The sequence below is a fragment of the Xenopus laevis genome, chromosome 5L (genome assembly GCF_017654675.1).
Source record: "Xenopus laevis strain J_2021 chromosome 5L, Xenopus_laevis_v10.1, whole genome shotgun sequence".
Lineage (NCBI taxonomy): Eukaryota > Metazoa > Chordata > Amphibia > Anura > Pipidae > Xenopus > Xenopus laevis.
This window is the reverse complement of record NC_054379.1, coordinates 35,672,301-35,699,586: the sequence shown is the minus strand read 5'-3', so window position 1 is coordinate 35,699,586 and position 27,286 is coordinate 35,672,301. Positions and strand designations below refer to the sequence as shown.

General features: G+C 39.5%; 1 protein-coding gene across 1 annotated transcript in view; it reads left to right on the top strand.

The window, feature by feature from the left end:
- The window catches only part of LOC121393630 (bifunctional protein GlmU-like), a 53,506-nt gene extending 26,682 nt beyond the window's left edge, over window positions 1–26,824 (top strand). The window contains exons 2-3 of the mRNA XM_041562656.1: window positions 22,515–22,697; window positions 25,581–26,824. Coding sequence (XP_041418590.1) covers window positions 22,515–22,697; window positions 25,581–25,841 — 444 coding nt within the window. The 3' untranslated portion in view covers window positions 25,842–26,824. The remainder of the gene's footprint in view (window positions 1–22,514; window positions 22,698–25,580) is intronic.
- Window positions 26,825–27,286: the final 462 nt, after the last annotated feature.

Below are 27,286 nucleotides of genomic sequence, written 5' to 3'. Positions count from 1 at the left end.
TAATCCCCATATTAACTTGCATTGAGGATTAGTGATTCAGAGGGGTGTTAGAGTACTGCTGCTGAGCCCCCAACACTCCATAGATTAGAACAGGGATCCCCAACCTTTTGAACCCATGAGCAAAATTCAGAAGTAAAAGGGGTTGGGGAGCAACACTAGCATGAAAAATGTTCTTGGGGTGCCAAATAAGTGCTGTGATTGGCTATTTGTTAGGCCCTATGTGGATTTGCAACCTACATTGAGGCTGTACACCTGGTTTTATACAACCAAAACTTGCCTCCAAGCCAGGAATTCAAAAATAAGCTCCTGCTTTGAGGCCACTGGGAGCAACATCTAAGGGGTTGGAGAGCAACATGTTGCTCACAAGCTACTGGTTGGGAATCACTGGATTAGAATGATGTTCTACTGCTCAGAGCAGTCAAGTATATTCTTAGGAACTGACACATTCATCTGTTTTGATAAGGTTTAACTGCTTGGAATCCTTCAGGATTCTCCTGATCCATTTAAAACAACCCTTTCATTAATTAATAAGTCGTATCAGTTTGCATTAACTATGGACTAAATCCATCTTGCTCTAATTGTTACCATACTGTGGGGGCTGGCCTGGGGCTGGGAGGTCCCACAAGCTGGTTAGGGTGGGTGTCAGGGAAATTGTCTAGATACCTCTGGAAGCCAAGATTCAAGGTTAGGTTTGCTAAATTCTGATTTTCTGCACTAGATATTCTTGGAACCATGGTGAATGGCTGGAACATCAATGTTTTTGTAATAAAATTACCTGCGCAGCCGGTTCGCCAGCCGCTCCACCGGCAGGGACGCCCGCCGCGTGTTTCCTAGGCGCCATATTGGATTCTTAGGGTGCGCCTCTTAAAGGTACAGACAAGCTGGCGTGATTGCGCCAGTGCGCATTGGTGCACGTTTTGGCGCAAACTTTGACGGTATTTAAGGCCCATCCTGACCCCCAGCCAGTGGTTCCTGAAGCCTTGTGCTGTCTGTTCCTGAAAGCTTTTATCTGTTATCTGTTTTGATCCCTGCCTGTTCCTGACAATTCTGATATCCGAATCCTGACCTTTGCCTGCATCTCGACTACTCTTTCTGCCTGATCCCATCTGTTTGATTACCCGGTTTTGACCCTTGCCTGCCTGACGACTCTTATATCTGCCTGCCTCGACCCTGCCTGCCTCGACCCAGCCTGTCTGACGATTCTCTTGCTTGCTCCATTTGTACCGTGACCTTTGGCCCAAAAGACTCTGCTAACAGCTGTGCCCCTTTGCCAGCCAGAACATCTCGCCTTGCACCCCTCGTTAAGTCCAGGTGGCACCCAAGTAAGCTGAGGGCTCCTCCCGCAGCCCAACGGTGGTCACACTACTGGTGAAGCCGGGCCGAGACCAGGGTGCTTGGCACTTGTTCTGGTATTGGGTGCCAGTCGTGACAGTTTTCATGTATCTGTAACTTTGATATCAGCTAAGAGGTACTTGAAACAAAAAAAAAAAAACACTGACTTACAGTACCTAACAGTAAACAATTGCTATTTAGAGATAATTCATGCTCAGAGTATTGATAGAAGATGGATTTTGGAGTAGATCTCCAACAAAAATATCTGCTAGGCACAAAGAAGGGAATTGAGGGGGAAATAACAGAACCTTATTCAAAGTTCTTTTATGGAGCAAAATATAAATGTACAGGGGAGAAGAAATGAAAGGTGCAGTAGCATCATAAAGTAAAATTAATAAAAAAAAATTAATTAAAAATCGCTGCCAAAAACTTTATGTATGTATGTATGGAGCATGCATAAAAATAACAGAATATAACTCACCAGCTTTTTGTCTATTTTTTTTATTTTGCCTGACTCAACTACAGGTATGGGACCTGTTATCCAGAATGCTCAGGACCTGGAGTTTTCCAGATAACGGAACTTTCTGTAATTTAGATCATACCATAAGTCTACTAAAAAAATCATTAAATTAATAATTAAACCCAATAGGATTGTTTTGCCTCTAATAAGGATTAATTATAGCTTCGTTTGGATCAAGTACAAAGCACTGTTTTATTATTACAGAGAAAAAGGAAATACCATTTTAAAAATTTCATTATTTGGATAAATTGGAGTCTATGAGAGATGGCCTTCCTGTAATTCGGAGCTTTCTGGATAACCGGTTTCGGGATAACAGATCATATACCTGTATTAATAAAAAAAAAAACATTTTGTTAGTAAATAACCATTGCGAATACTTTCAAGTTATTGATAGAGCACTAAAAATAAATCAGAACCAATTTTTTGGAGGAAATTATTTTTTACCGAAGTACTGACAAAGTGTAGGAACATGAAATGAGCAGGAAATGTAATTACTACTTTTGATTATTCATTTTTTATGAAGCTTTTTGAGAATATATTGGCATCCTTGTTATACAGATCTATAGTATTCTTTATCGATGTTGGTTCCTTATTTATATTGCTAGCTTTTACACATTCTTGCTGGTGGCATAGAAATCAGTGCCATTTTACCTTTTTATAAATGTATATAGGGTGATTTCATTTTTTCATATTTCTAGCTATTAATAAGGAGGTTATAGTTTAGAAACGTAGTGCTCGCCCAAATTATCTCGTCTATTTTATGACACTTCTCCTCTTGGTGACCATGAGATTTCTTTGCTTTGAATTCAAACAGCACTGAAACTATGTATACTAAACATGCAGAAACATTTATTTTCCTATAAAGTCTAAGCATTTGCCATTTGTCAGCTCTATTAGAGTGTGCCCCGGCATCTAACGCTTCACCTCATTTGCAATTTTCTTAACCATTCCACGTACAAGTGCCATTTGTTTTAAAATGCTTAAATAAATAGATTGCTGCTGTCTCCTCCATCTCCGAAAATGTCCTTTATTAGGACACAGTCTGTCCTAAAGTGAGCCTTTGGCGATCTATAACTAAATTACATACAACAAACATGTGTTAATGAAGTATTCTTTAATTGGAAATAACCCTGCTGGAATAATTTCTGAAACCATGTAAACATTAAATAACCCCAATTGGCTGGTTTTGCTTCCAATAAGGATTAATTATATCTTAGTTGGGATCCAGTACAAGGTGCTGTTTTATTATTACAAAGAAAAAGGAATAATTTTGAAAAATTTGGATTAAACGGAGTCAATGGGAGACAGCCTCTCCGTAAATTAGAGCTTTTTGTATAAGGGGTTTCTGGATAACGGATCCTATACCTGATATTCCGAGAAAATTTGCAATTGGTTTTCATTTTTTATTAGCTAAGGTTTTTGAGTTATTTTGCTTTTTATTCAGCAGCTCTCCGGGTTTGCAAATTACCTTAGCAACCATGCATTGATTTGAATAAGAGACTAAAATATGAATAGGAGAGGCTTGAATGGAAAGATAAATGATAAAAAGTAGCAATTACAATACATTTGTAGCCATATACAGCATCTGTTTTTTAGATGGGGTCGTTGACCCCCATTTGAAATCTAGAAAGAATCAGAAGAAAAAGGCAAATAATTCAAAAACTATAAAAAATAAATAATGAAGACCCGTTAAAAAGTTGCTTCGATTTGGCCATTCTACAACATATTAAAAGATAATGCAAGGTGAACCACCCCTTTAAAGGAGAACTAAACCCCCCGCAATGTTAAGTCCCCACTGGCCCCCCTCCATTGGCCCTCTTCCCCCCTGCACAGTCTTACCACAGAATTCTGTCCCCTCTTGAAGTAGTGACCACACATGCTGAGTGAGCTCAGTGGAGCTCACGGGCGCCATCTTCTTCTCTTCGATAATCTTGTGTCTTCTTTCTCCCCTTTGGCAACCTCTGTCTCTTTCAGCACATGCACAGTTGTCGCGAACCAGAAGATTGCTCCAACTGCGCATGCGCCATGACACTGCTCATTTCACGAAGACTACCGAAGCGAAGAAGATGGCGCCTGTGAGCTCCGCTGCGCTCACTCAGCATGTGCGGTCGCTATTTCAAGAGGGGACAGAATTCTGGGGTAAGACTGTGCAAGGGGAGGTTTAGTTCTCCTTTAAGGTTATTCCCTTTTCTTTATCCTACCAATCTTATTTGATTATGAATTATAATACTAATCGACCAATCTCCACCCAAAACACATGTTAAGATTTCCCATTTCAAAATGGCTTATCTGTCCTCACATTCCCTGGGGAAAACTGTTATTAGAACAGGTCTTGGGGATTTAGTGCTAGCAACAATAAAAATAATATCGGTGAGAAAATATAGCTTCTTTGGTTTAATAAAATAATGGTACTGAATAAAATGTAACATAAAGATGCCAAAAGATGATAAAGTACATGGAGCAGGGTTGTGCTAATTGCATAAAAGAGCAATATTAAATGATAAATCATATTTTAAACACTTATTTTACATACTTTGCTGGTTAAGCTCTTTATGTGTATATCTATGTCCCTCTCTCTATCACTGTCTGTGTGTCTCAGTAGTTTACATTAGTGAATACAGTCGCTGCTGTCTCTTTATGGATTCTCTCTCTCTCTTTTATGTCTCTTTAAGGAAGCTGTTTGCTGGGGTACCACTAGCTTTAGCAGCCAGACATACACTTGATTGGCAGACTAAAAGGCAAATAAGCAAGCGTGGACCCATCTCCGCCACCCCGGGTATCTGAACCCGACTCCCTTTCGCTCGGCTAAGGGTCACAAAGGCCATCACCCTTCCCTTCCAAACGGCTCTCACCCATCAATGTAAAAATATAACAATATATAAAAGGTCACTATCATAGTTATGTATCCTCTTTCCAGTTCACAGCTCTTGGGTTTCTCCTAAAAGTGTTGCATACCTTGTCCTGTTCTCTTTATACCACTGTAACACATATACTGTATACAGGAATGGGATCTATTATCCAGAATGCTCGGAACCTGGAGGTTTCCAGATAAAGGAGTCTTTCTGTAATTTGAATCTCTCAGTCTAATAAAAAAAAACATGTAAACATTAATTAAACCCAATAGGACTGTTCTGTTTCCAGTAAGGATTAATTATATTTTAGTTGGGATCAAGTACAAGCAACTGTTTAATTATTACAGAGAAAAAGGAAATCGGGAAATTACGGGAAGGAGGCAGCCTTCCAGTAATTTGAGCTTTCTGGATAACTGGTTTCCAGATAGCATGTACTTAAAATTGATTAGAGGAGTATAAATTAAATATAAATACACTAAATAAATCTTTAAAGGGGAAATCTACCAAAAAACAGTTCTTGCACAATGAACATATATCAATTAAAAAAAAAGTCAAGGGTTTTAGAGTTATTTGTAAATGTACAGTAATTGCTATTGAAAGTAATGATAGTCTCTCTGTTTAGGTTCCCTGTCTTGTTGGTTCTGAATCCTGAAAACAATAAAACCAACTGACTAAGGGCTCTTACACACGGGTGTTTTTCCTGTTCAGCTGCAGGGGATCGCAGGAGTAGACGCACTCAGTTATTGTGAAGGGGGCTGTACTCACACAGACGCATGTAAGCGGCAAACGCAGGTTGGGACGCAGCATGTTGCATTTCACCTGCATTTGGCGCATACATATGCTGTGTGAGTACAGCCCCCTTCACAATAATTGAGTGCGTCTACTCCTGCGATCCCCTGCAGCTGAACAGATGAAAGTGCAACGCAGGGGAAAAACGCCCGTGTGTAAGAGCACTAAAGTAACAATGACTCCTCCCCAGACCCAGAGAACAAGTTATGCAATTAAATTAAAAAATAAATGTAAAACCACTAACATTGTTGGAATTTTTTTTAGAATTACATTTTTTTTTAATTATGTAGTAATTAGAAATACGTATTTCAGTAAAGTTCTCCTTAAACTGCTTAAATGAATAGCTGGCTTGTTTGGCCGAACCATCTCTATTACATTTACTGTATTTGTTTTACTTATTTTATTTTGACATTGTCTATTGTGCAAGTGTCTTTGATGAATTGTTTCTATGATGAGAAATACTATAGGGCTCATTTTAACTGAGTTAGGTTTTTGTGCAGGGAGTAGTCTCACCAATGCCTTTCCAAGCATTCTCTTCCATATTAAGCAGTTATTTTAGTACAAAGTAACCAGTGCAGTGGAAACAGATAGATTTTATTTCCAACCCACACTCGGCTGATTTAAGGCGGAAACCTGACACTTCCAACTGAGCAGGTGCTCGGAACCTAAATGGAAAATTCAACAGTCCAAAACAAATGGCTATGTTTATACTTACTGAGGATAATTCCTGAATTTTGAATGTTTAAAACACCTTAAGGCAGGTTGTAATCTGTATATTGTATCAAAGTTTTGCAGTTTCCATCAAAAACAATGATTACAATTGTATTTAGTTTTACTTTTGCATTGTCTGTATTTGGTTAAGAGATTAACAGGGGAATGTAATAAAAGTCGCAAAGAGCAAAATAATTTGCACCAATAAGACTAAAAAAGACTAAAAATCCACATCTCGCAATGTAATATTGTTCCTTAAACTGTTATTGCATTGCAAATTTTAATTGCGCATTGCGAATTTTAATTGCGCACTCATAAGAGGTGCTTGAAGGTGTCGTAATCTTTTGGAGCAAACATAACAACTTTTTCAGTAAGAAGTTTTATTACATTGACTGCGCATTGGCGCAAACTATAAAATTCGCAAACGGTCTTTCATTGTCGGAAGTGGTCGCTAAACAGTTTCCGGGCTCGCAAAAGCTATATTAAATTTGCACAAAGCAAAATTTGTTTGCGCAAAGGCATAACTTTTCGCATTGCGAATAGTTTTTCCGTTAGCGATTTTTATTACATTCCCCTGTAAGTTTTCTCCATAAATTGAAATATAGTTATTAATTTGCCCTGCTGTAGTTAAACTTGCCCTTTATTCTCCCTTTTCTGCTTATTCATTCCCTGCTGCACTAACCCAGATCAAATAATCAATAGCATTCATAAAATGTGACTTACAGTTCTTTTAGTTCGCCCTCTATCGCCATGTAGATATTTCCTTGTATATATTGCAATGTAGATATCCAGGTTGGACTTCTTCTGATGTTAAGGCCATATTTATCATAAAGTGTGGGAAAGATCCCATTGGGAAAAAAACTCATAATTGCAACAAACTGGCTTAAACTGAAATCTGTGAATTGCAGTTTTTCTTGGATTGACAAGAGTCATTTAATAAATTATGACTGGTGCATAGGGTTGCCACCTGGCTGGTATTTTACAGGCCTGGCCAGTAAAAATTATGGTTGATCCGAATGTTATTAATAGGGAAAAAAGATAAATATATAGGAAGACCGGTATTTTTTTTCCAGAAAAGAAGGCAACTCTACTGGTGCAACAAAAGTGATTTTCTCCTTGCCATTATACAGTCTTCTGAATCAGGTATCAAAGGACTTTGGGAAAGCTTATATGGTAACTATCCAGTCATTTCTTCTTATAAATTGTGCTTAGCACAGTGGAATATATATGCAGGCATATTTAATTTTTTGTTCTCTGTACAGGCTATGATAATGAGAGTTCCCCCAGCTATGGAATTCCATTTGAGGCCCCAACACGGGACAGGGGGCGCTTCATCACCCAGTCAGAAATCTCTCCAGGTCCGGACTGAGAATTAAAATAGACCCTGGCATTTCAGGTACACAAAGGCCAAATCAGCCCACTTAGAGGCCCAAACAGCCCCCACAAGCCCACTAAATACTGTCATTCTATGGGACCTTATAGCAGCCCCTCTGGCATTTGCCAAAACTCACAGATTGCCAGTCCGAGCCTGCTCCTCTCCCATGGGCAATGAAGTTCCTGCCGATACCTGCCCTTTCACCTGTGTTGGAATTATCTTGTGTAAAACATATTAAAGGCAGTGAACTTGGGTAATCGCATGTAATGTGTCTTACATTCAACGATTTGAACAAATGAGAATCTGTATTGTCAGGTGGTCACCTTCACGCACTGTCCCCTCTCCCCCTTTTACAGCAACACGGAAGTACTTGATAGCACACGCAGGGGGGGGTAGCGATTTGAGGTTGGATTCACTACATCAAGGACCTTTGAAGTTATGGTCCTGATGGGTCCCTACAACCCAGTCCTAACTTGAATCAGATTGGAGTTCGTTAATAAATTTTGACTGCTTAATTACAGTCGTTTTGTGTCTGCTTGGAGGAGGTAAGTCCACTACTGCCTCCTCTGATTACCAAGTTTTGGTTTTTAAACTCGTTTATATCCTTTTATTCTTTTGGCGCCTCTGTTCTTTTTATACACTAACTTGAATCAGGTTTATAGATTGCCTGTGTTTTGACCATCTAAATATTTCACATATATATTCTTCATATTTCTTCAGCAGACCATTACAAAGTTCATGGTGTGACATTTTGATACTTACCAGTGATTGTTTTTGTAGTAAGTACTTTGTCTTGAAAGGTCAGAGATGAGTAAACATTTCAGGTTGTTCTTGCCCCCCATGCTGCAATGCTGGCTACTCCACTTTTAGGGTGCAAAGTGCTCTGTGCTATGCTGTGTTGGGGGGTCGAAGGAAAATTATATGCAGCACAAAATTGTTATCAAACCATGCCAAATGTTAAAGGCCATACCCACTTTAACATCATCAAGACTCAAAATGTATTTGTACTTTGGCATCCTACTTGTTGTTTTTATGTGTTTCTGACTAAATAGATACACCTTAGAACAATTGGAACTTTCAACCTAAACCCAAACTGATCACTGGGATAAACAGTTGAAAATGGGGTTTGTTGCCAAGAAAACTGGGCTGTATGGGAGCCATAGAAAGGCTGGTCATGGATAGTGGAGGATAGCAAATATTATTCTAATTTTCCCTTTGTATAAAAGTATTCTCTAGCTACAAGTATTGTAAATGCTACATATTTAGGAGCATATTTAGCATGCTGTGAAACTGTTTATGCTGGAGTATTTATGACGTAAACCCATTGAAGTCAATGTGAAAAATTTAAAAAAATAAAAGTAAAAAATAGCAATAATTTAATGCACGATTATACCCAGCTGGATAAATATGTTGTTTTTATTTAGTTGGCGATTTGTAGTATTTTGTCTTATTTTTTAAAACAGCATAAGGGGCATGAGGCCCCTCAAAGACACTGCCATTACCTTAACCCAGATAACCCTCTCCATCCTCTTCCCATTTATTTTTAGTTTGACTGTGGGTTTATTACTGTTACTGTTTATTACTGTTTTTGACACAAAACAAAGCAACACTGCACTACTAGTAAAAGGGGAGTTTCAAATTTGAATTGGCTTGAGACGCCTTTCTGTATTTTGCATACTCTTTGAATAATGATTAGTACTGCCTTTAGGTAGAAATGCAAAACTAATGTTATCGGTTTATAGGTCATTCAGTATTATTTCCATGCCCTCCGTGACAAAAACACAACCTTCCACATTATTTTCTTGATACTAATTACTTATCTGCATCTCTTCTTCACCTTACCAACCCCGTGTCATCAAATGCATTGTCTAAGAGGGTCCCTATGGAGTATGGAAGACCTATAGGCATACTAAGTGGGGCACACAGACATTGTATCTTAATGACTTTGTCAATTACCTGCATGTGTGATAAAGCTAGTGGGTCATGCTTTGACTCTTGAGCTAAGACAGATCACATTCAGATGCTCAATTAAAGGTTCTCTCACAAGATCACATACTGAATTAAGTGCTTGAGAGAGAGAGACAGAGTTTCCCATCTAACTTAAAATAGAAATAAAGTCTAAAAATGAATGTCTAAAAATGCTGTATTTTAAATAGGGATGCACCGAATCCACAATTTTGGATTCACCCGAACCCCCGAATCCTTCGTGAAAGATTCAGCCGAATACCGAACCGAATCTGAATGCTAATTTGCATATGCAAATTAGTGGTGGGAAGGTGAAAAATGTTTTTACTTCGATTTACCTCCCTGCCCCTAATTTGCATATGCAAATTAGGATTCGGTTCATCCAGGCAGAAGGATTCGCCAAAGCCGGCTGAAAAAGGCCGAATCCCGGCCGTATCCCGAATTCGGTGCATCCCTAATTTTAAATACAGAACTTACAGTACCAGCCTAACGGTTCAGCAGCCCTTCAATGTTGCCCAGCAGCTCACCCTCCTGGATCTTATTAGGCCATCATTTGAGTGTGAAACTGCACATGCTCAGTTTGCTTCGAGAAGCCAAGGCTAGGGGTTGTGGGAAATAATCAAGCAGAAAAATAAGGTTCATCTGTCATAGAAGGTGATTCTACAGGGCCGTTATTGCATTGCATTGTTTCCGTGTTGCCATTTAACTTTATTTTGAATTAGTTACATGTATTGTAACTTGATCTTTTATAGTTAAATTATATTATTACTAGACATTAAGCCCGTTAAATTAACGGCGCTAGAACATATGTAGTCGAACATTTATAAAAACAGAATTGTTCTAGTCTAAAAAAAATTCGCCAGAGACGGTCCGTGGGGCACATGCGAGTATCGCAATCTCACGGACACAGGGACTGGACGCAGAGACACTTCAACTTTATTATATAGGATGTGACTCGTGAGTCATAGTCAGAGAAAGAAAGCAAAAATGATGCACACCTGCTAGTTTCCCATAATGTATATATTTTCTTAATGTACATATCTTTTCAATATAAGGCAGCATCAACTTTTGCTATGGAGAATCCTCAAACCTCATGCGTCTACTATCTGTACTGCAATGTAGAGACTACAGAATTCTGCATTATGTGCTATATGGATCCAAATGAAAAGCTTTACATATGCAATTAAAAATCTTGGCAGATTTACACTTTATTTTCCACAACAATGGCAAACTTAATCACAAAGTAAAAAAACAGGCACATCAAATCTGATATAAATGTTGCCAAAAAATAGAAGTTTGTGAGGCCCCAATTATATTAAACAAAAGCAATGTTCTGCATAATCTGTAGGCAGAAATGTATTTGTATATTTTGTTTATTAAATAATAGCAAGACAGACCATTACATAGTGATTGCATTTATTTATAAAGTGAATATAACGAAACACAATTTAGATATTATACAATGTATGTATTCCATATAACTGAACAAAGACATTACAGGTATGGGAGCTGTTATCCAGAATGTTTGGGACCTGGGGTTTTCCAGATAATGGATCTTTCCGTAATTTGGGTCTTCATGCCTTAAGTCTACCAGAAATTCATTTAAACATTAATAAACCCAATAGGCTGGTTTTGCTTCCAATAAGGATTACTTATATCGTAGCTGGGATCAAGTACAAGCTGCTGTTTTATTATTACAGAGAAAAAGGAAATCATTTTTAAAAATTTGGATTATTTGGAAAAAATGGAGTCTATGGGAGACAGTCATTCCGTAATTCGGAGCTTTCTGGATATCGGGTTTCCGGATAAGGGATCCTATACCTGTTCTGACAAATGACCGATGCCCTTAAAGTGCAGTAGCTGAATGGCAACCATCAGCTGTATATAACATTTTCATAAAAGAAAATAATAATTTCTATATCAAAAACAATTTATATTTATTCTCTATGCCTCATTTTGAGAAAATAAGATAATAAAAAAAACTGATTAATGTAACATATTTCAAAACACTTTTTATAATTTAATTTGCTTTAACATTTAACTCCCATATCCTGTCAGCTACTGAAAAGTCCTTTGAGCTAAGCCATCTGTACTACTACAGAGTTGATCCTGTAACAGGGGCTTCTATTGTAAATTCTGGAAAACGCAATTACTAGTAGTGATGGACGAATTTGCGCCGTTTCACTTAGTCGAAAAATTCGCAAAACTTTGCCGGCGTCTCGTTTTTGATGCCCACATTTGCTGGCGAAAATGCACCAGTGTCCAAAAAACAGACGCCGATGAATTTTTTGCCAGTAAATTATCGCGGCAGTTTTGCGAATTTATTCGCAGACAGCGAATTACGCAAATTCGCCGGAAATTTTCGCCTGGCGAATAAAGTCGCCCATCACTAATTATTAGGCATATTTGCTTTTTTAAAAAATGTTCTGTAACCCTACTATTTTAAATAGAGCTAACATCACGGCGTAGCAGCTGTAGATGGTTGGAGTCGGGAACAAGGAGGAAGCTGCCGATTTAACAGATAAAAGTCCAGTTTGTAGTACCAAAGAGATTAAATAGTGATGGGCGAATTTAATCGTCAGGCTCGAATTCCCTGTGACAATTCTGATTCCGGCGACAATTAAAAGTACGCCCTTTGACCTTAATGCGTGTCAAACTTTTACTAGCGAATTGGCACCTGCGCCCGTTAGTAAATTGGTAATGTCCCTGCGGGTGGCAACCCCGGATGAAAAGTCGCAAGCGTTAGCCACTTCGCCCTTTAGTAAATCTACCCCTTTATACCTAGTATACCCAGACCCAGGTACTCATGTCCCATAATGTTATTCTGTTAAAACTGGGGAAACTGCAACGGGAACAAAATTATAAACCCTTAATATTTCTCATAAATAGATATAAAGTAATATGACATTAAGTTAAGAAGTCATTTAAGGCAAAATAAATTGATAGATATTATGTAATAAATGATTAAAATACTAATTCATAATATTATATTATGGTGAAAACCGCAATTACAGTTAAAGTCTCTCAGGCTGTACAGGCTTACAAAAATTGAAAAAGACAAAAATATTTCACATGGAAACAATATGATTTTCTGCTTTACATTTCTTTCAGCTGCTCCGTGGTGTGTGATCCCTGTATATTGATGATTCTGCCTGTTTTTTAGTATTTTTGTAATTATTACATTTTGTACACCTGCTTCCCTGCTTGAATACTGCATGAATGGGGATCTTCTCTGTGCATAGTATCTGCTGTATGGTACTTTCATATTAATGTGTGGATATACAGTGTTGCCTTTTCTCCTGCGTTATTCAGTACCTGATCCGTGCATATGGCGTTTAATGAACTTAGGTTTCACCCAGTTTGCTCTACCTCTGCTGCTTCTTAGTTGACAATGAACATGAATATTTGTCAGGTTTGCTAAGAATTGTCACAGAATTCTTCTTTTTAGTGTTGCCCCTGAGCTTTGATCGCGGCTGTGACATTATTTCTAGTGCAACAGGTTGACTATGTACAATTTATGTTAAAACAGTGCATATGTTTTGCACTATTATACACAAAAAGAACCACATCTATTAAATAGTTGTCATGTAAACAATTGGGTGAAAGTTGTGGCCAAAATGTTCATACTGGGTATCAGGCTCTGCTGGGATTTGAGCCATGGATCTTTGTGTTTCTGGTTCTGAGCCTTAACCATTGACCCAGGTGAGCAGCCTGCAGAGCTGCTCACTGTCTATTACTTGGCCTTTGCAGCCCTAGCCCAGCAGCAGCCTGATTTGCAGCCAAACAGGGCTGACTCTGCCCTATTTATGGCCAGCCCTCCAAACACTCCTTGTCTGAGCATTGGCTTCCCAAACTAGCAGCGCGGCATTGTCCCTAGCTAAGGGTTCCAGCTCTAGCCTCCTTGCCTTGTCCTGTGTTGTCCTGCCTTAGCTTGAACCTTTCCTCCTTACCTTACCTTGTTCTGCTGCTGCATTGCGGTAACGTAACTAGAGGGGGACGGGACATGCAGCCAGCCCCCCCACCCCCTCTGTACGTGATTTTAAAGGGGATCTAACATATCATGTAAACATATCAAGTGTGGTGCTCTGAGCACTTTAGAAAATGAATTTTTATTTTTTTCTGGTTTCTGAGATATTTGCAGACGACATTAGAGTGCTGGTACAGGTATAGGACATCCAGAATTCTTGGGACCTAGGATTTTCCTAATAAAGGATCTTTTATGAATTTGGATCTCTATACCTTAAGTCTACTAGAAAATCATGTAAACATTAAATAAACCCAATAAGCTGGGTTTGCTTCCAATAATGATGAGTTATATCTTAGTTTACAAGGTACTGTTTTATTATTACAGAGAAAAAGGAAATCATTTTAAAAAATCGGAATTCTTTGATTAAAATTGAGTCTATGTCTGATAGCCTTCCCATAATCCAGAACTTTCTGGATAATGGGTTTCCAGATAATAGGTCCCAACAGCAACAGCTCTCTTTTAAGGTCAAGAGTGTCAGTGACCATATCTATGAACGTTTTCGGTGCTTTCTCTTTCAGTTACCCCTATGATTGCTGATTCCCAGTTGAGCCAAAAGCTTTGTATTTGTAGGCTAAAATGCAACTATCTGAAACTGCTAAAAATAGAAAATGAGTGTAAAATGTTAAAGTACTCAAAGAAGTACCCTGAGTAAGGTTACATTAATTCATGTTTTGATTATCATTCCCATCATTTAACCTTTATTCCTCTTCATCATCTGGCCCTTTTGGGTATTCAGTGGCCTTCCACAAGGCAACATAGTCCCATTCCTATTTGTATGTACAGAAAACATTGCTAAATAAGGTTAATCTATTATTTACTTTACTTACCCTTTTAAAAAAGAGTTTGGAGACAGGGTTTAACTGTTTATTATTCTGTTGTTCCTTGATTTTCAGGTTTAAGTAGAAGCTTGAGCTTATGAATATCTTCAGTGTCTCCATAGACCATTACAAGAGCTCTATTAGTTGTGTTGTTATTAGGGTCATTTGCGACCTCAAGTGCAATGTGCAAAGTGCCACTTTGAATGAAAATGCAATGAAACGTGTGACTGATGTGTCAAATCAAATGCAATCATATTTGTGCTTTCAAACACATTGGGTGAAAGTTGTGGCCAAAATGTTCGTACTGGGTGTCAGGCTTAGCTGGGATTTGAGCCATGGACCTTTGGGTTTCTGGTTTTGAGCCTTAACCATTGGGCCAGGTGAGCAGCCTGCAGGGTTGCTCACTGTCTATTACTTGGCCTTTGCAGCCCTAGCCCAGCAGCAGCCTAATTTGCAGCCAAACAGGGGCGACTCTGCCCTATTTATGGCCAGCCCTTCGAACACTCCTTGTCTGAGCATTGGCTTCCCAAACTAGCAGCGTGGCATTGTCCCTAGCTAAGGGTTCCAGCTCTAGCCTCCTTGCCTTGTCCTGTGTTGTCCTGCTTTACCTTGAACCTTTCCTCCTTACCTTGTTCTGTTACTGCCTTTGCAGTAACGTAACTAGAGGGGGCGTGCCCTGGCGCGGGACATGCAGCCGACATGCAGCCGGGCCCCCCCCACCCCCTCTGTACGTGATTTTAAAGGGGATCTAACATATCATGTAAACATATCAAGTGTGGTGCTCTGAGCACTTTAGAAAATGAATTGTTATTTTTTTCTGGTTTCTGAGATATTTGCATAATTTACATTAGAGTGCTGGTACAGGTATAGGACATCCAGAATGCTTGGGACCTAGGATTTTCCGAATAAAGGATCTTTTATGAATTTGGATCTCTATACCTTAAGTCTACTAGAAAATCATGTAAACATTAAATAAACCCAATAAGCTGGGTTTGCTTCCAATAATGATGAGTTATATCTTAGTTTACAAGGTACTGTTTTATTATTACAGAGAAAAAGGAAATCATTTTAAAAAATCGGAATTCTTTGATTAAAATGGAGTCTATGGGGCAAATTCACTAAGCGCCGAAGCGCCGAATGCTAGCGTTAATTCGCTAGCGTTTGGCATTTTCGTTACTGCGCAAATTCACTAACGAACGGTGGCGTAGTTTCGCTAGTGTTACTTCGCACCCTTACGCCAGGCGAATTTTTGCTAGCGACGTAACTACGCAAATTCACTAACTTGCGCAGTGTACTGAACGCTACCTTTTACGCTAGACTTCCTTCGCCACCTCAGACCAGGCGAAGCGCAATAGAGTAGATAGGGATTGTTTCAAAAAAAGTCAAATTTTTTTTAAGTCCCAAAAACGCTGGCGTGTTTTCTACATTATGGGTGATAGGCTGAAAAAGATCGAAAAATTTTTTGGGGCTCCCCTCCTTCCCCCCTAAATTTCCTGACTCATGGCAACTTACCTAGACAGTGGGCACATGTGTAGGGCAAAAATAAAATTTTTATTTGATGATTTGAAGGTTTTCTAGGCATTTGTAGTGCTGATACGTATTCCTCCATTGAAATTTGAATTTCGCGCCGTATGCAAATTAGCCTTCGCTAGCGTAACTTCGCTTTACATAGTGAATCAACGCTAGCGCAACTCCGCAACCTTACGCTACCCCTGTGCGCAACTTCGGATTTTAGTGAATTTGCGGAGCGCTGGCAAAACTACGCTTGGCGAAGTGCGGCGAAGTTGCGCCTGGCGCAACTTCGAATCTTAGTGAATTTGCCCCAATGTGTGATAGCCTTCCCATAATCCAGAACTTTCTGGCTAATGGGTTTCCAGATAATAGGTCCCAACAGCAACAGCTCTCTTTTAAGGTCAAGAGTGTCAGTGACCATATCTATGAACGTTTTCGGTGCTTTCTCTTTCAATTACCCCTATGATTGCTGATTCTCAGTTGAGCCAAAAGCTTTGTATTTGTAGGCTAAAATGCAACTATCTGAAACTGCTAAAAATAGAAAATGAGTGTAAAATGTTAAAGTACTCAAAGAAGTACCCTGAGTAAGGTTACATTAATTCATGTTTTGATTATCATTCCCATCATTTAACCTTTATTCCTCTTCATCATCTGGCCCTCTTGGGCAGGGGTCCCCAACCTTTCTCATCTGTGAGCAACATTCAGATGTAAAAAGAGTTGGGGAGCAACACAAGCATGTTGGGGTGAAAAATAAGGGCTGTGATTGGCTATTGATGGCCCCTATGTGGACTGGTAGGCTACGGGAGGCTCTGTTTGGCAGTACATCTGGTTTTTATACAACCAAAACTTGCCTCCAAGCCAGGAATTTAAAAATAAGCACCTGCTTTGAGGCCACTGGGAGCAACATCCAAGGGGTTGGGGAGCAACATGTTGCTCACGAGCTACTGGTTGGGGATCACTACTCTTGGGTATTCAGTGGCCTTCCACAAGGCAACATAGTCCCATTCATATTTGTATGTACAGAAAACATTGCTAAATAAGGTTAATCTATTATTTACTTTACTTACCCTTTTAAAAAAGAGTTTGGAGACAGGGTTTAACTGTTAATTCTTCTGTTGTTCCTTGATTTTCAGGTTTAAGTAGAAGCTTGATCTTATGAATATCTTCGGTGTCTCCATAGACCATTACAAGAGCTCTATTTATTTATGACTATTAGTTGTGTTGTTATTAGGGTCATTTGCGACCTCAAATGCAATGTGCAAAGTGCCACTTTGAATGAAAATGCAATGAAACGTGTGACTGATGTGTCAAATCAAATGCAATCATATTTGTGCTTTGAAACACATTGGGTGAAAGTTGTGGCCAAAATGTTCGTACTGGGTGTCAGGCTTTGCTGGGATTTGAGCCATGGACCTTTGTGTTTCTGGTACTGAGTTTTAACCATTGGGCAAGGTGAGCAGCCTGCAGGGTTTCTCACTGTCTATTTCTTGGCCTTTGCAGCCCTAGCCCAGCAGCAGCCTGATTTACAGCCAATCAGGGCTGACTCTGCCCTATTTAAAGCAAGCCCTCCAAATACTCCTTGCCTGAGCATTGGCTTCCCAAACTAGCAGTTGGCATTGTCCCCAGCTAAAGGTTCCAGCCCTAGCCTCCTTGCCTTGTCCTGTGTTGCCCTGCCTTACCTTGAACATTTCCTTCTTACCTTACCTTGTTCTGTTCCTGCCTTGCAGTAACGTAACTAGAGGTTCGGCGGGCCCTGTCGTGGGACGTGCAGCCGGACCCCCCCCGAAAGCGATTTTTCTGCTGGAATCTGCGATAATCCGGCCGGAATCAGTGGCGCGCGAGCTGCCTGGGGGGCCCTGAGGGGGGAACAGGCCCTGGCCCAATTGCACCCCCTGCTCCCCCTGTAGTTACGCCACTGTTGCCTTGTCTTTCCCTCCCGGTTCTGCTCCAGTCCTACTTTTAACCTTGCCTTAACCTATTTCTGCCTTGACTTTGACCTGACTTTGCCCGTTCCTGCTTCCTGGTCTGTTCTAAATTGTAACTGTAACCCTGACTTATATCTTCCCTCATCTCACTCTGCATCTTGCTCTGCCTTTTCTGACCCTCTCCGGCTATCCAGTCGCCTCTCCGGCTATCCAGTACCCTATCCTGCTATCCCGTTCTCTCCTGCTTTCCAGATCCTTCTGCTCCAGTCCTTCTGCTTCCCTATCTCCAGTCTAATTTGATTCTACGCCTGCACCATCCTTTTCTGATTCTGTGCCCACACCGTACTGTCTCTCCCCATCTGTTACTGTCCTTATCCTGTCTGTGTCCCGTGAGTTCAGCCAGCTCTTGCCTAAAGGACTCGCTTTCCTCCTGCTGCCTCCACAGTTCTCCATACCTAATCCTTGACACTGGGGAAGACATCACTTCAGACTCTTTCCATTTAAGCATCTTTAGTGTGTGCTTCTTTTGGGCACATGTCTGAAGCATCTAATAAGACCACACAGAACACTGAGGAAATCCTGTAGTTACCACCTCATTCAAGTTGGTACAAGCTTCATCATTCCCCAGTGTCAATAGGCGCACTTGTAGTCAATAATATGGGGGGGGGGAGTTGAACAAACTGGTGCTGAATGCAAGTATATGGCAATACAAAGACCATTTTTGGACCAAGTAATTCATGAGATCAATATGCACAATAACTTGCTGCATTTTAGCACAATCACACGTGCAGTTGCATTTGTGAATGTGCTCTTTTGTCTTTCAAAAGCATAGCTAGAAACCCATATTGCTCAACTCTAAACTTCTTAACTCCGATCCCTCTATCCATTAATCTCCACTTTACCACTCTGATTGTAGCTTTTTTCCCCCTACCCTACACATTTTGTGCACCCTGGCCTACTGCTTCCTTAGGTTTGGGGCTTAGCATTTAGTTGTAGCACCTGAATCTTCTGCTACATCTCTATTGTCTGTCCCTATGCATGCCAAGGTGGGCAATATGGCTTCTATTCATGAATCTAGGCCATTACCAGAAATAGAATGTTCTGTGCATGCAGTAAGCTATGCCTACTAATGAATTAGTATAATTTTTACATGCTAAGTTGATATAATTGTAAGGCCTATTGCATAAAGGGTGAATTTTGCCTTTAAACAATTATCAAAAAGCGTTTTCTATAGCTTAAAATTGCAAACATGGCTATGAACTGCATGACTGTATGACAAAATCTAAGTAAAGAATGCTGCATCGTGCACAGTAATAAGCACCAGATGTCTCTTTCGAGTTTAGTATTCCAGCACTGGGGTATGCAACTGCAGAGGGAAAGAGGGCTATGGAGAGAGATGAAGTAAGCAGCACCCAGAGGAATGTCGTTGGTAGAAAAGAAAGTCACAGTAGGAATAGGATAAGTCAACACTTGCCAGTTCATCCGTGGGGGCAGCTCACAAGAAGATCAGGGCCAGTGAACGAGCATTAAAACTCTAGTTGCCGGGCGTAATTCTAAATAGCTAATCTTATCTACATAGGGTTTTTCTAACTGTTTTTATGGATTCCGTTTGATTCTTATCGTATACCTAATTACTTACTCGTGAACTCGTTTTCCCTTGTTGCCATTTCTTACAGGATAATATAGTTATCTGTGAGATGCAGCCTGATCAACCTTGGCTGCTGGCGTTTTTTATGCTTCTTCATCTTATGCAACTGGTTTCAATACTGTACAGTTGGATTAGGCTACTGCTGTTTCCAAAGTCCTCCTTTCCCAGATGGAAATCACAGATAGTTAGTAAGTGAAGAAAGCTCCACTCTGATGTATGTTTAATAAGCTTGGGAAACAGAATTATTTTTAATAGAAACTCCCTTCACATCAGAGATTGTTGCAACGCATTATTATTCATATTATGGATTTATACATTATGCATTCATTTATTGCCGTACTTATGGATGTACAAAGGCAACATGCAATTTCTTAGCACAGTCAAAAGTATATTTATAATATCCCAAGCTCTGAAATGATTTGAGACTGTATGTAACTTCATACATTACAGTTTGGTTTGTTAGAGGTCATTTATAAAGGCAGTATACAAAGTACTAAAAAGGGCACAATCTGCAATTTTTTCGCCTATTGCCTTCCCCTCTACTTGAATTACCATAGGTCTATGTGGTCTATTTTGGAGAAAAGAGACCTGCGGCTTCCACTGTGAATACAGGGCTGACTACATTTGGCAGCACTGCATTCATGAGGGCAGAATGGTGGAGACACAAGGTGTCCGCAGTACAAGGGAGTACTCAGGTTGGCAAAGATGTGGTGTCGTTCTCTGCATGCACTATACGATGGCAGCTGCAAGTGCAGACACACTAAAATGCACACAGTTGTTAATCAAATTGCTCTTAATAATTAAAGGTGCCTGTGTCCAAACACACTCCTGAAGAAAGAAGTTCACTGGCACACAGGTAATGCTAACAGGGTGAGACCCTTGCTTTGCACTAAATAAATTTAAAGCAAGGGTCTCACCCTGCTAGCATTACCTGTGTGCCAGTGAACTTCTTTCTTCACATTGTTGAGGGGTTTGCCGATCCCCCGTTTTGCTGGGCACCAGGTACTCAAGTTCCAGGAGGGCCAGGGTGTGCGTTTGTAGTTGAATAATCCAAACAGGCTCCTCACGCTTCCCTTTAGCTGCATCATCCATTTATTATAACCATTTTGTCCGAAACTTGCATTCCGATTTGTTAATATACTGCTCCACTGTTTTTAAAAACATGCAATTGCACACTGCACTTGCATTCGTAAACAAACAATTTATGAGAAAGTCTATGCAGTTGCCCCTGGTATTGAGGCTGCATTAATAGCACTGTATGGCTAGGCCTCCAGTTACATCATGCTGAGCTCATAATTGCAACCTGTGCAGTAACCTGTCAGTTATTACCATTGTTCAGTCAGTGGAAAGTAAAATAATGAAAGTCAATATTTTATAAACTGCCATGGGTTACTGCCCAGGTGCAAATTTGCCCAGCCTTAGTAAATTAGTCCAACCATGTCCCCTGAGTCATTAAAATACAATAGGATGGCTAAGAGGTTAGCCTGAAAGGCAAGTCTTGAACTGTAATTTATGCAACCCAGTAATGCCTTCATGTATATACGGGAAGCAAAAGAAACAAAAATAACTATACATTCATATGTTTGTTTTTCCATTAGACTAATACAAAGGGGAACCAAAATGTTTATAGGAATAGTGCTCCTTTACTGTTCTGAGGGAAATAATGGCCAACTGCAGTCTGGTCATTTTGTCATTGTGTATATAATCATGTATAGAGGGAACTCTGGATGCTGAAAGTTATAGTAACACACCTTCTGAACCACCAGAGAATAGTTATTTTTATCTATAATAACAATAAAGAAAAATCTAACACTGGTGTGCTGGACATGACTGCGGGTAGAAGTGCAAATTAGTGATGAGCAAATGTATTCACCAGCCATGAATTTGCAGAGAAATTCCACATTTCACCACGTGTGACAAAAATTCACAGCAGAAATATTCACAGACAAAAAACGCCCATGACTTTCATGCATTTGGACAAAAAAGTCAACATAACAAAAACGTCCATTGACTTTAATGTATTATGAAAAAAGTCCACCATAAGAAAAAACGCCCATTGACTTTAATGCATTTGGAGAGAGAAAAATTGTTGTGCGTGTAAAAAATTGTCGCGTGTAAAAAATGCCAATTGACTTCAATGCGTTTCGTGAATTTTTCGCTCATCACTAGTGCAAATCAGTTTGTCTTTCAAACAATGCTTAAAGGTTTTGTTCACCTTTAAATTAACTTATAGCGTGAGGTAGAGATGGATACTTTGAGACAATTTACAATTGGTTTTAATTTTTTATTTGTATTTTTTTTCCATTTTTTAGCTTTTTATTCAGCAGCTTTCTAGTTTGCAATTTCAGCAGTGACCCCCTATTTAAAAGCAGGCAAATAATTAAAAAACAATGAAAAATAAATAATGAAGACCAAATGCAAAGTTGCAAGGAACATGACATTCTTTAACATATTAAGGTCTTGTAGAAGTTAATTGCAGAGGTCCTATTTGTAATTTGAATATTTGGTCTGTGCTGGGTTTCATTCGATAATCTGAACACTTTGGGCTTTTGAGAAATTCGGACTTTTCACGCGTGAAATCTGGAAAATACGGATTTTACACGGGACAAACCGGAAAAGTCTCGTTTTTTGTGCGACAATCCAAAAAAGTTCAGTTTTTTGTCTATCCAATTTTTTTCGTGGTTTTTTATTGATAAATAAGGGTAAATCGTGGATTCTAGTTTGGTCTGACTTTTTTTATTTAAAAAATCCAAAAATTCGGATTTTGATAAATAACCCCTTAAAAGTTAACTTAATGATGAACCATCCCTTTAAGAACAGAGGCAGCAGTTACTGGGAAGGCCTGGATTATGTAAGACCCCCATGAGGGCCTGACTGAGGTGGGGCCTAGAAAGATTTTGCTCTTGGGCCCACTAACTTTTATGCATTTCTATAAATTATAATGGTTCTTCATAAATTCAATATTCCCCCAAACCATCTTCTCACCTCTATATAAGAGCTACTACAGTGTATAATTACCTCTCTTTTCTTCTTTCCTCAGGGAGGCCCGAGCCCCCTTTCAGCTTATGCCCTGCGGCTGGGACCAGGAGAAGAAATACTCACGTCATTGGTTAAATTTGTGCAGGAGAAGAGACTAAAAGCTCCATTTGTTTTCACTTGTGTGGGCAGTGTCACCAAAGCAACCATCCGACTAGCTAATTCTGATGTTCTGAATACCAATGAGGTACCTGACAGGTCTGCTGATGTACTGGCTCAGTTAAAGTCATGCATACATATAGAGAGGCGGCTGTGGAGTGTTTCTAGAGAAGTGTACTGTTCTTAATTATGTAATTATAAGGCTTAGATGCCAAACTACAAGCTGTTCTGGAAATCTGTTCTTTCTATCTGTCATACTAAATGCTGAGAATGAAATGTATGTCCCCTAAAGGTATCCTGTCATCTTTAATTTGATATAATCTTTATTGAGCACATTGGCGATGCGGCATGTATAAAATATTTAGGATCTTTCGTACGTGGCATATCATACACCTCTTGGTACGATCTAAATCCCAAGCAGGAAAACCGGCAAAAAAATTCCATCAAAATACAATATAACCAAGCGCTTCTCCCTTATATAAAGCAAGCCAACACAATAAATGAAACCAAAATAGAAAAAAAGAAAAGTGGCAACTGCACGTCTCAGATGTATGCTGCTAACTCTAGACAGGAAGTAAAACAAGTCAGTACACAACCAGGTAGTAACTCCCCCTAGTGTCTCTGTAGCAATGATGTAGTAAAAGTCCACAGCAGAATGTAAACAAATTCAATTGCATCATCATATTCTAAAATATTTGTAGCCCTAATAGTAAATTAGTAAATTCAGAATAAGGAAGTTGTTTTGTGCTGGTGCAGCCCAAACTCCATGTTTAAATTTATCTGGATTGGGGATCCGGGGCCCATCGGGGTTGCTGTGTCAGCGGCCCTCACACCCCCTTGGCCACCCTCCCCAGACGCAACGCCCCTCCAATTTCCCTGCCCCAGGCACAACCCCCCTCCAACGGCTCCCTGCGCATACCTTTTTTCTACAGGACGCCAGAATATCGGGGCCAGGAGAGGAGGTCAGGGAGCAGCGTAATTAGAGGGTCAGTGGGGCCAACAAGGGCCTAAACTCATCAGGTTTTTTCCATTATCCCGCTGCCCCAGTCCAACCCTGTTCTTGTATAATAAATACAGATTCAATAATGCAGTAGAGGCATGGACTATAAATATTTTTAAGTACAGGTATGGGACCTGTTATCCAGAATGCTCGGGACCTTGGGTTTTCCGGATAACGTATTTTTCCGTAATTTGGGTCTTCATGCCTTAAGTCTACTAGAAATTAATTTAAACATTAAATAAACCCAATAGGCTGGTTTTGCTTCCAATAAGGATTAATTATATCTTAGTTGGGATCAAGTACAAGCTACTGTTTTATTATTACAAAGAAAAGGGAAATCATTTTTTAAAAATTTGGATTATTTGGATAAAATGGAGTCTATGGGAGACAGCCATTCCGTAATTCTGAGCTTTCTGGATATCGGGTTTCCGGATAACGGATCCTATACCTGTATTTACTTTCCACTGCACCGCACCACAAGAATTGCCATAGTCCAAGTTCAGAAACATTGGGGATATAAGGGTAACATTGCCATGTATTCACGAATGTGTTCTTTTCTTTTTCATTTCTATTAATCAAATCCTGCATTTCAGGTTGGAGTCTAGCAGAGCAGGAGGGCACGTTAAGATATTTAAGTCCACAGTAAAAATGTTCAGTATGAAATAATATGTAATTATCATTACTGAAAGACCTTAACCAGGAATTTGCCCATTCAATTCAAGGCAGATGATTCGGTGAATATGACTGTATCACTACTAATGATTTGACACATAGTAGAAGGATAAGAAGAGTGTAAATCACTGGGGTGCCAACAGTGGTATAAATAGATATTACTGGGCCCCACAGCAAATAGTTTTTCTGGCAAAATTTTTAGACGATGACCTGTTTTACCAATATTTATCAAAATGCTCTATGAATTAGGGCCTCATGGGGCCCCTATACTTCCTGTGCCCCCTGCAGCCGCAGGTTAGTTAAGCCCCAATGTGTTCAGCACCCTACCAGTAATATGATTGCTAACATGAAACCCCAGTCTGGTGCTCCTCTTCCTTTAAACATGCACCAGCCCAGTGCCATCCCACCATGTTCTAATATTTACGATACAATGCATAAGCATGGTTCTGGACCTCCAAAGGGGACCCATTTCAGAACATGGTGGCCCATATCTGCCAGGACTATACCCTGGCTGGTGGGGTTTTCAGTGAAGAGAAGCACTAACCTGGAGTTTTAAGATAGTGATCTTAATCATTTAGGGGTTTCCAACAAATGCCCCAGTGATTTACAATTTTTATGGTAGATTTAGACCAGTGATCCCCAACCAGTAGCTCGTGAGCAACATGTTGCTCTCCAACCCCTTGGACGTTGCTCCCAGTGGCCTCAAACAGGAGCTTTTTTTGAATTCCAGGCTTGGCAAGTTTTGGTTTTATAAAAACCAGGTGCACTGCCAAATAGAGCCTCAATGTAGGTTGGCAATCCATATAGGAGCTACCAAATGGCCAATCACAGCACTTATTTGGCACCCCAAGAACATTTTTTCATGCTGGTGTTGCTCCCCAACTCTTTTTACTTCTGAATGTTGCTCACGGGTTTATAAGATTGGGGATCCCTGATTTAGACCCTGTCCTGCTAAGGTTATTGATGTTGAGAACTGGCAGTAATGATATTGCTCTGTTAAAATGATGACAACAAATATAAAGGAAATATTAAATTACATCTCATTCACAAGACCATGTAGAGCAGCTTTTGTGGATTTTCCCTGTGTGTTTTACATCCCAAACCATTTATTTCTATTACATATATAAATATATCAGTCTATAATCTGTTTTTGTTTCTTTCTTTAAACCTAATTTTTGTATTCAGTTACACACTTTATAAAACCGTGCTAATGTTTAACATATAAGGGGGCATTCTACTATAATATCAGATCAGATGTGTGCCTGATAGTTTGTGTTCCCCTTGTTTCATTTGTTTTAGATCATTTACTTAAAAGAAAAGCTTGAGATTGTTTCCTTGGTGGGGACACTAAATGAAAAAGCGCACCTCCATATATCGCTGGGTGACAAGGATGGGACGACCATTGGTGGGCATGTCATGGGAGATCTGGAGGTCTTCACCACAGCTGAAATAGTTATCGGAGAACTCAGCAACCTGGAATTCACCAGGGAGAAGGATGAACACACAGGCTTCCTGGAGCTATTCATTAGACCTCGCTCAGAAAATATTAAAGGCGTCTAGCTTTTAAATTATGTTCCATTTTTGTTCAAGAAACTGAATGAGATATATTGGTTTCAGATCATGCCTTTAGGTTGCTCTTTGCATTATTGTATTGATTGCAGCCATTTGATCACGTACAACATAATCAGTCCAGGTACAAAACAGACAAAGTCCATTTATTTCAGTAAATTCCTTAAATGACCAATTATTAATTTGCCCTTTTTAGCATTATTAGCTTTGATTTTACTATTTTTTTCTCTCCATGGTGCCCCAGGCTGTGCTGCAGGGATTTTTTTTATAAGACTGATTGGCCCATAGAGGCTACAGGACAATGGCTGCATCTCAGAGGGCTAATGAATGTACTGTTTGCTCATCTTTACACAGTTACTATAAGCCACTAATTGGGAGGGACAGCTCAAACAAGCACAGGGGAGCAGTTGTCAGATAAGCGTGACATGGGTCTAAAGAAGCAGTTAATGCAGCTTCAGTGCCTTTTCCTGCAGCACACCATTTACACATAACACTAACTTATTAGCTGCCTTATGAAATAAGGGAGGGCACAGTCATTTCACCACTTTATGAACCATTAAGTTGCTGATTCTGACTTTTAAAAATTCAGCTTGTGGAACTGTGCGAGGCCTATTTATCCACATTGTCATTTTAGCAGTTTAAACTCATTTTCTCTAAAGCCAGGAATGCCATGTAATTTATTAAAAGATCCAAATATGAAAAGTACAAGAAGAAAAGCTGAACAAAGTGCTACAAAATAAGAAAACCTCTAAAATTTTGAATTTTTAGAAAATTACTATCGAAAAAACATCCGAAAACTTCTAATGGGGGAATGTAATATGTTTTTCGCAAAAAATGTTCGCAAAGACCATTGTGAACGTTAGTGATCATAGTTGCATCCTTTTTCTCTGATTACAGACCTCAACGACTTCCTCGTAAAGTTTGCGACCAAATGGCTTTTGTGAACATTCGCAGATGGTAATGCTATCCTTTGCTTAGCGATGTAATATTCGCAAGTGAATAATTTTACATTGTGAGCAGCGCTAAACAGTCGCAAAAAATGTCATTTTAAACATTTCTTGAGATTTTTAAATACATTCCACCTTAAAAGTCTGAATGGCTAAAGAAAGGTCAAATAGATTCAGCACAGTTTCCATTGACTTCTATGGGACCTCTACTGCAAGTTTTGTATGAGCTTTTTGTGGTTTTTACACTTTTTATTTAAATATTTAATCTTTAGAGTTTTAGAGAAATAAAAAAAGCACACATTTTTAGGTTATTTACTTATCTCTGAATGCCAAAAAACAGAAAAAATCGTGTTTTTTTAGTATAAAATCCAAATTTTTAGTGAAAAAAAAAATACACGCATTTTTCGGGATTTATTGTACCCCAAAGATGGAAAAAGTCAGAATCTGAAAATCCGGCATCTCAGACCTGTCGAGGTTGCATAAAAGATC